General features: G+C 59.6%; 1 protein-coding gene across 1 annotated transcript; it reads left to right on the top strand.

Moving 5' to 3' along the window:
* Positions 1–1,149: 1,149 nt before the first annotated feature.
* On the top strand, positions 1,150–6,286 carry LOC140470149 (josephin-2-like). Its single transcript, XM_072566581.1, is given in 4 exon segments — positions 1,150–1,337; positions 3,830–3,955; positions 6,048–6,216; positions 6,218–6,286. Coding segments are annotated over 4 exon segments (483 nt in total). The 5' UTR covers positions 1,150–1,179; the 3' UTR covers positions 6,248–6,286.
* Positions 6,287–10,061: the final 3,775 nt, after the last annotated feature.

Here is a 10,061-nt window from a genome sequence, read left to right as displayed (position 1 = left end):
CCAGTGTATCCCCCTCCCCGTATCCCTCACCCAGTGTATCCTTCACTCAGTGTATCCCCCTCCCCGTATCCCTCACCCAGTGTATCCCTCACTCAGTGTATCCCCCTCCCCGTATCCCTCACCCAGTGTATCCCCCTCCCCGTATCCCTCACCCAGTGTATCCTTCACTCAGTGTATCCCCCTCCCCGTATCCCTCACCCAGTGTATCCTTCACTCAGTGTATCCCCCTCCCCGTATCCCTCACCCAGTGTATCCCCCTCCCCGTATCCCTCACCCAGTGTATCCCCCTCCCCGTATCCCTCACCCAGTGTATCCTTCACTCAGTGTATCCCCCTCCCCGTATCCCTCACCCAGTGTATCCTTCACTCAGTGTATCCCCCTCCCCGTATCCCTCACCCAGTGTATCCTTCACTCAGTGTATCCCCCTCCCCGTATCCCTCACCCAGTGTATCCCCCATTGCCCCCTCGCGCGCCTGTACGTCACAGAGGGTACCCTCCACGCCCCGCCCACCTGCCAGTGTGCGTCACAGAGGGACCGCGTCGTGTTCACGCGCCTGCGCGGGTTGCCGTCGCCGCCGGAATGGGGGGGCGCATGCGCGGCCGCCTGGCCTGGTCGGTCCAGCGCACGCGCAGAGGGAGTCGGTTTTTTTAAAAACAAGGTGGAGAAACAAACGGACTCACCGCGAGCTGGGACAGAGCCAACGGAATCTCTGTCTGTGTATAAACTTATATATAAATATATAAACATGTCGTGTTCCCCCTTTACCCCCCGATCGTGGTGGAGCGGAGCGCTGCCCCGCCCTCCCTCACTCTCCGCCTCCTCACGGGAAGTGACGTCTTAGCCCCGCCCCCACCGGAAGTACCTCCCGCCCCTCACTCTGCGGGGCAGGCAGCTGACCGACAGGAAGTGACGCTGCTTTCCCGGCTTTGTTGTTGTCGTCGTCGTCGTCGTCGTCGTGGGCCGACAGGAAGTGACGACGCCTCGGTTAGGGGTTGTTGTTGTTGTTGTTGTCAGCGGACAGGAAGTGACGCCCTCCCTCCCTCCCCCCCATTTATTGGGGTAGTTCCGGTCTCTCCCCACTGAGGGTTGTACCGGAAGTGTCCGTCCCTCCTTTCCGGTCCCCCCGCCCCCCCCCCCTCCTCCCTCCTCACGAAGGTTCCCACCTCCTGCCGACCTGAATGTCCGGCTCCGAGCCTCCTCTGGCGCCGGGAGCCGGGCGCGCGCCCGCGCTCTACCACGAGCGGCAGCGGCTCGAGCTCTGCGCCGTGCACGCGCTCAACAACCTGCTGCAGGGGGCGCGCTTCACCCGGGCCCAGCTGGACCGCCTGGGTCACAGGTCAGAGGTCACACCCACACCAACCCCCCCCCTCCCGGGTCAGGGGTCAATGGGGAGTGGGGTCAGGGGTCAATGGGACACGGGGGTCAAGGGGAGGGGGTTCAGGGGTCAATGGGACACGGGGTCAAGGGGAGGGGGTTCAGGGGTCAATGGGACACGGGGTCAAGGGAAGGGTTGGTGTCAAGGGGTTGGGGGTCAGGTGTGAATGGGGACACAGGTCAAGGGGGAGGGAGGTCAAGGGTCAATGGGACACGGGTTAATGGGGGGGTCAGGGATCAATGGGACATGAGGGTCAAGGGGAGGGGGTCATGGGTCAATGGGACACAGGGGAGGGGGTTCAGGGGTCAATGGGACACGAGGGTCAAAGTGGGAGGGGAGTCAGGGGTCAATGTGACACAGGGGTCAAGGGGGAGGGGGGTCAGGGGTCGGAGGGTGTTAGGCGGAGGGGTGTCAGGGGGATTCACGGGAGCGGGGGGGGGTCAGGGGTCACCGAGACGGGGTGTGTTACAGGGAGGGGAGTGTACAGGAGGTGTCACGGGGAAAGGAGAGAGAGAGAGACGGGAAAAGGGAAGGGAGGGAGAAGAGGAGGGTGAGGGTGGTGGTGGTGGGGGGGGGGGGGGTCGATCCGGGATAGCGGAGGGCTGGTGCGCCTGGAGTCGGTCGGATCGGGGAGGGGAGGCCCCTGATGAGTTGTTTGCTCCAGTATTCCCTCCTGAGAGAGACCTCCATCTTCTGTGTGGGGTCAGCGGGAAAGGGGCTGGCACACCCCAACAGGGCTAATGCTCCAAAGGTTCCCAGAAACACGAGGAGGGCTAAGTCCCCTGGGCCAGACGGCAGAGACCCGCGGTTTTATATAGAAACAGGGAGTGGGGGGGGGGGGGGGGGGGGGGGGGGAACGGGTCTGCGCACAGGACTGGCTGGCCCACAGGAGGCTGGGTGGGGGGAGAGGTGGAGATGGCAATTATCCCAAGCCCTGGAGCTCGGTGACCAGTGGTGTCCCAGCGGGAGCATCCCTGAGAACCTCCGGGAAGGTCGGCAGTGCCGAATCCCTGCCCAGTTCCCCACCCGAGATGACAGGGCTGTTAGGGAGACGCACTCGGCACCCGCTGTCCCGCGTCGAGACCGGCACTCGGAATATTGCGTTCCGTTCCTGTTCGCCGCCTCCAGGAAGGACGCGGAAGATTTCAGGGGGAGGGCCGCCAGGGAGGAGCACAACTCTCGCAGGGAAGGGTTGAGGGAGCTCGGGCGTATCTCATCGGAACCCAGAAAGGATGGGAGGGCACTCAACAGATGGGACGGAGAGAGACTGGACAGTCAGAGACTCCTCACCCCCCCCTTCCCCGGTGGGGGGTGGGAATTGGCGATCCGGAATGTGAAGGGATTGGAGGGAGGTTTCGGGAGATGTCAGAGGTCGGGTTGTTCCGGAGAGAGTGGCGGCCGGGGGCGAGCTGTGGGAGTAGGGTCAGGAGTGTTTCAGTGACTCGCGGTTAGGCGCGTGGACGGTCAGGGGGACGGAGGTGAGGATGGTCTGACAGCAGGATAAGAGAGAGCCAGCACAGCATCGAGAGCCGAAGGGCCTGTGCTGTACTGGGTTTCTGTGTCTGAGAAGGAGAGGGAGAGAGAGAGAGAGAGAGAGAGAAGGCAAGTGGATAAAGGAAGGGAGACAGCTTAGCTCTCTCTCTGTCTCTCTCTCTCTCTCTCTCTCTCTCTCTGTCTCTGTCTCTCTCTGACTCTCTCTCTCTGTCTCTCTCTCTATCTCTCTGTCTCCCTCTTTGTGTCTCTCTCTCTCTCTGTCTCTCTCTCTGTCCCCCCCCTCTCTCTCTCTCTCTCTGTCTCTCTGACTCTCTCTGTCTCTCTCTCTCTTCCCCCCCCTCTCTCTGTCTCTCTTGCTGTGTCTCTCTCTGTCTCTCACTCTCTCTCTCTGTCTCTCCCTCTGTGTCTCTCTCTGTCTCTGTCTCTCTTTCTGTCTGTCTGTCTGTCCTCTGTCTCTCTCTCTCCCTCTCTGTGTCTCTCTCTCTCTGTTCCCCCCCACCCCGTCTCTCTCTCTCTCTCTCTCTCTCTCTCTCTCTCTCTCTCTCTCTCTCTCTCTTGGTGTGTCTCTCTCTCTCTGTCTCTCTCTGTCTCTCTCTCTCTCCTCTGTCCCCCCTCTCTCTCTCTCTGTCCCCCCTCTCTCTGTCTCTGTCTCTCTCTGTGTCTCTCTCTCTCTCTGTCCCCCCCCTCTGTCTGTCTGTCTCTCTCTCTCTCTCTCTTGCTGTGTCTCTCTCTGTCCTCTCACACTCTCTCTCTCTGTCCTCTCATTCTGTCTCTCTCTCTCTCTCTCTCTGTCTCTGTCTCTCTCCCTCTCTCTCTCTCTGTCTCTCCCCCTCTCTCTCTCCTCTCTCTCTCTCTCCCTCTCTCTGTCTCTCCCCTCCCCCTCCCCCCCCTGCCCCCCTGCCCCTGTGTTCTGCCTCGAGCTGATGTACCCTGTCTCACTGTCACCCCCCCCCTCCCAGCCTGTCCCCGGATTCCTTGGTCAACCCCCACTTCAGTTTGCTGGGCACGGGGAACTACGACATCAATGTGCTGATGGCAGCGTTACTGAGTGAGGGCTACGCGGCGATCTGGTGGGACAAACGCAGGTACGCACTCCCCCCACCCCCCCCCACCCCCCCCCACCCCCCCCCCACCCCCACTCGCCCGTCCCAGCCCCACCCCCGAGGGACTGCCCCTCAACTAGGCACCAGCAGGAGGCAATCAAACCCCCCACCCCCCACAACGATCCACATCCTGGGGGTTCCCATTGAGAGAGAATCGAACCATCGCCCCGAGACAGGGGGTTAGATACAGAGTAAAGCTCCCTCTACACCGTCCCCCACTCCCCAGGGACAGGGGGTTAGATACAGAGTAAAGCTCCCTCTACACCGTCCCCCACTCCCCAGGGACAGGGGGTTAGATACAGAGTAAAGCTCCCTCTACACCGTCCCCCACTCCCAGGGACAGGGGGTTAGATACAGAGTAAAGCTCCCTCTACACTGTCCCCCCACTCCCAGGGACAGGGGGTTAGATACAGAGTAAAGCTCCCTCTACACCGTCCCCACTCCCCAGGGACAGGGGGTTAGATACAGAGTAAAGCTCCCTCTACACCGTCCCCCCCACTCCCAGGGACAGGGGGTTAGATACAGGGTAAAGCTCCCTCTACACTGTCCCCCCACTCCCAGGGACAGGGGGGTTAGATACAGAGTAAAGTTCCCTCTACACCGTCCCCCCACTCCCAGGGACAGGGGGGTTAGATACAGAGTAAAGCTCCCTCTACACCGTCCCCCCACTCCCAGGGACAGGGGGGTTAGATACAGAGTGAAGCTCCCTCTACACCGTCCACCACTCCCAGGGACAGGGGGTTAGATACAGAGTAAAGCTCCCTCTACACCATCCCCCACTCCCAGGGACAGGGGGGTTAAATACAGAGTAAAGCTTCCTCTACACCGTCCCCCCACTCCCAGGGACAGGGGGGTTAGATACAGAGTAAAGCTCCCTCTACACTGTCCCCCACTCCAAGGGACAGGGGGTTAGATACAGAGTAAAGCTCCCTCTACACCATCCCCCCACTCCCAGGGACAGGGGGGTTAAATACAGAGTAAAGCTCCCTCTACACCGTCCCCCCACCTCCCAGGGACAGGGGGGTTAGATACAGAGTAAAGCTCCCTCTACACCGTCCCCCACTCCCAGGGACAGGGGGTTTAGATACAGAGTAAAGCTCCCTCTACACCATCCCCCCACTCCCAGGGACAGGGGGGTTAAATACAGAGTAAAGCTCCCTCTACACCGTCCCCCCACTCCCAGGGACAGGGGGGTTAGATACAGAGTAAAGCTCCCTCTACACTGGTCCCCCCACTCCAAGGGACAGGGGGTTAGATACAGAGTAAAGCTCCCTCTACACCATCCCCCCACTCCCAGGGACAGGGGGTTAAATACAGAGTAAAGCTCCCTCTACACTGTCCCCCCACTCCCAGGGACAGGGGGGTTAGATACAGAGTAAAGCTCCCTCTACACCGCCCCCCCACTCCCAGGGACAGGGGGGTTAGATACAGAGTAAAGTTCCCTCTACACCGTCCCCCACTCCCAGGGATAGGGGTTAGATACAGAGTAAAGCTCCCTCTACACCGTCGCCCCACTCCCAGGGACAGGGGGGTTAGATACAGAGTGAAGCTCCCTCTACACCGTCCCCCCACTCCCAGGGACAGGGGGTTAGGTACAGAGTAAAGCTCCCTCTACACTGTCCCCCCCACTCCCATGGACAGGGGGTTAGATACAGGGTAAAGCTCCCTCTACACTGTCCCTCACTCCCAGGGACAGGGGGTTAGATACAGAGTAAAGCTCGCTCTACAACCGTCCCCCACTCCCAGGGACAGGGGGTTAGATACAGAGTAAAGCTCTCTCTACACCGTCCCCCCACTCCCAGGGACAGGGGAGTTAGATACAGAGTAAAGCTGCCTCTACACCATCCCCCCACTCGCAGGGACAGGGGGTTAGATACAGAGTAAAGCTCCCTCTACACCTTCAAGGTGGGGGAGGGGAATGACCGGAAAGCTCTCTAGGCGTCAACCCCAGGGGATCATGGGAGGACATTCTGGGAGGACTCTCACCCTGTCCCAAACCCCCACCTCTCTCTCTCCCTCTGTATCTCATGCTCTCTCTCCCTCTCTCTCTCTCTCTCTCTTGCTCCAACGCCAGGTCAGTGAGCAGTCTGGTGCTGTCCCGGATCTACGGTTTCATTCTGAACATCCCATCGAACATGGCACTGGGCTTCCTCTCCCTCCCGATGAAGAGGAAGCACTGGGTCACAGTCCGACAGGTCGAGGGGACGTACTACAACCTGGACTCCAAGCTCAAAACGCCGGCTGAGAATCGGCAATGACGAGCAACTGCGGTGAGTGACCGGAGAGCGAGCCCCCCCTGTCTCACTGACGGTATCGCTACACCCTGTCCCTGTCCCTCACCCTGTCCCTCAGTAACCCTCTCCCCCCCCCAGGGCCCTGTGTTACTGACTGTATCCCTACTGATGTTAATCCAGCTCCCTCACACTGTCCCTCAGTAACCCCTCTCCCCCCCCCCAGTGCCCTGTGTTACTGACTGTATCCTACTGATGTTAATCCCCTCCCCCACACTGTCCCTCAGTAACCCCTCTCCCCCCCCAGGGCCCTGTGTTACTGACTGTATCCCTACTGATGTTAATCCCCCTCCCCCACACTGTCACTCAGTAACCCCTCTCCCCCCCCCCCCCCCCCCCCCAGGGCCCTGTGTTACTGACTGTATCCCTACTGATGTTAATCCAGCTCCCCCACACTGTCCCTCAGTAACCCCCTCTCCCCCCCCAGGGCCTGTGTTACTGACTGTATCCCTACTGATGTTAATCCCCCTCCCCCACACTGTCCCTCAGTAACCCCTCTCCCCCCCCAGTGCCCTGTGTTACTGACTGTATCCCTACTGATGTTAATCCAGCTCCCCCCACACTGTCCCTCAGTAACCCTCTCCCCCCCAGGGCCCTGTGTTACTGACTGTATCCCTACTGATGTTAATCCAGCTCCCCCACACTGTCCCTCAGTAACCCCTCTCCCCCCCCAGGGCCCTGTGTTACTGACTGTATCCCTACTGATGTTAATCCAGCTCCCCACACTGTCCCTCAGTCACCCCTCTCCCCCTCCAGGGCCCTGTGTTACTGACTGTATCCCTACTGATGTTAATCCCCCTCCCCCACACTGTCCCTCAGTAACCCCTCTCCCCCCCCAGGGCCCTGTGTTACTGACTGTATCCCTACTGATGTTAATCCCCCTCCCTCACACTGTCCCTCAGTAACCCTCTCCCCCCCCCAGGGCCCTGTGTTACTGACTGTATCCCTACTGATGTTAATCCCCCTCCCTCACACTGTCCCTCAGTAACCCTCTCCCCCCCCCCCCCAGGGCCCTGTGTTACTGACTGTATCCCTACTGATGTTATCCCCCTCCCCCACACTGTCCCTCAGTAACCCCTCTCCCCCCCACAGGGCCCTGTGTTACTGACTGTATCCCTACTGATGTTAATCCAGCTCCCCCCACACTGTCCCTCAGTAACCCCTCTCCCCCCCAGGGCCTGTGTTACTGACTGTATCCCTACTGATGATAATCCCCCTCCCCACACTGTCCCTCAGTAACCCCTCTCCCCCCCAGGCCCTGTGTTACTGACTGTATCCCTACTGATGTTAATCCAGCTCCCCCCACACTGTCCCTCAGTAACCCCTCTCCCCCCCCGCCCCAGGGCCTGTGTTACTGACTGTATCCCTACTGATGTTAATCCCCCTCCCCCACACTGTCCCTCAGTAACCCCTCTCCCCCCCCAGGGCCCTGTGTTACTGACTGTATCCCTACTGATGTTAATCCCCTCCCCCACACTGTCCCTCAGTAACCCCTCTCACCCCCAGGGCCCTGTGTTACTGACTGTATCCCTGCTGATGTTAATCCCCTCCCCACACTGTCCCTCAGTAACCCCTCTCTCCCCCCAGGGCCCTGTGTTACTGACTGTATCCCTACTGATGTTAATCCAGCTCCCCACACTGTCCCTCAGTAACCCCTCTCCTCCCCCCCCAGGGCCCTGTGTTACTGACTGTATCCCTACTGATGTTAATCCCCCTCCCCCACACTGTCCCTCAGTAACCCCTCTCCCCCCAGGGCCCTGTGTTACTGACTGTATCCCTACTGATGTTAATCCCCCTCCCCACACTGTCCCTCAGTAACCCCTCTCCCCCCCAGGGCCCTGTGTTACTGACTGTATCCCTACTGATGTTAATCCAGCTCCCCCACACTGTCCCTCAGTAACCCCTCTCCCCCCCCAGTGCCCTGTGTTACTGACTGTATCCCTACTGATGTTAATCCAGGCTCCCCCACACTGTCCCTCAGTAACCCCTCTCCCCCCCCAGTGCCCTGTGTTACTGACTGTATCCCTACTGATGTTAATCCAGCTCCCCCACACTGTCCCTCAGTAACCCTCTCCCCCCCCCAGTGCCCTGTGTTACTGACTGTATCCCTACTGATGTTAATCCCCCTCCCCCACACTGTCCCTCAGTAACCCCTCTCCCCCCCAGTGCCCTGTGTTACTGACCTGTATCCCCTACTGATGTTAATCCAGCTCCCCCACACTGTCCCTCAGTAACCCCTCTCCCTCCCAGGGCCCTGTGTTACTGACTGTATCCCTACTGATGTTAATCCCCCTCCCCACACTGTCCCTCAGTAACCCCTCTCCCCCCCCCCCGTGCCCTGTGTTACTGACTGTATCCCTACTGATGTTAATCCCCCTCCCCCCACACTGTCCCTCAGTAACCCCTCTCCCCCCCAGGGCCCTGTGTTACTGACTGTATCCCTACTGATGTTAATCCAGCTCCCCCAAACTGTCCCTCAGTAACCCCTCCTCCCCCCCCCCAGAGCCCTGTGTTACTGACTGTATCCCTACTGATGTTAATCCCCCTCCCCCACACTGTCCCTCAGTAACCCTCTCCCCCCCCAGGGCCCTGTGTTACTGACTGTATCCCTACTGATGTTAATCCAGCTCCCCCACACTGTCCCTCAGTAACCCCTCTCCCCCCCCCCAGTGCCCTGTGTTACTGACTGTATCCCTACTGATGTTAATCCAGCTCCCCCACACTGTCCCTCAGTAACCCCTCTCCCCCCCCAGGGCCCTGTGTTACTGACTGTATCCCCTACTGATGTTAATCCAGCTCCCCCCACACTGTCCCTCAGTAACCCCTCTCCCCCCCCAGGGCCCTGTGTTACTGACTGTATCCCCTACTGATGTTAATCCCCCTCCCCCACACTGTCCCTCAGTAACCCCTCTCCCCCCCAGGGCCCTGTGTTACTGACTGTATCCCGACTGATGTTAATCCCCCTCCCCCCACACTGTCCCCTCAGTAACCCCTCTCCCCCCCCCAGGGCCCTGTGTTACTGACTGTATCCCTACTGATGTTAATCCCCCTCCCCCACACTGTCCCTCAGTAACCCCTCTCCCCCCCAGGGCCCTGTGTTACTGACTGTATCCCGACTGATGTTAATCCCCCTCCCCCACACTGTCCCTCAGTAACCCCTCTCCCCCCCAGGGCCTGTGTTACTGACTGTATCCATACTGATGTTAATCCAGCTCCCTCACACTGTCCCTCAGTAACCCCTCTCCCCCCCCTCCCCAGGGCCCTGTGTTACTGACTGTATCCCTACTGATGTTAATCCAGCTCCCCCACACTGTCCCTCAGTAACCCCTCTCCCCCCAGTGCCCTGTGTTACTGACTGTATCCCTACTGATGTTAATCCAGCTCCCCCACACTGTCCCTCAGTCACCCCTCTCCCCCCCAGGGCCCTGTGTTACTGACTGTATCCATACTGATGTTAATCCAGCTCCCTCACACTGTCCCTCAGTAACCCCTCTCCCCCCCCCTCCCCAGGGCCCTGTGTTACTGACTGTATCCCTACTGATGTTAATCCAGCTCCCCCACACTGTCCCTCAGTAACCCCTCTCCCCTCCAGTGCCCTGTGTTACTGACTGTATCCCTACTGATGTTAATCCAGCTCCCCCACACTGTCCCTCAGTCACCCCTCTCCCCCCCCAGGGCCCTGTGTTACTGACTGTATCCCTACTGATGTTAATCCCCCTCCCTCACACTGTCCCTCAGTAACCCCTCTCCCCCCCCAGGGCCCTGTGTTACTGACTGTATCCCTACTGATGTTAATC

The sequence above is a fragment of the Chiloscyllium punctatum genome, chromosome 50 (genome assembly GCF_047496795.1).
Source record: "Chiloscyllium punctatum isolate Juve2018m chromosome 50, sChiPun1.3, whole genome shotgun sequence".
In the NCBI taxonomy this organism is placed as follows: domain Eukaryota; kingdom Metazoa; phylum Chordata; class Chondrichthyes; order Orectolobiformes; family Hemiscylliidae; genus Chiloscyllium; species Chiloscyllium punctatum.
This window is presented reverse-complemented; position numbering and strand designations above follow the sequence as displayed.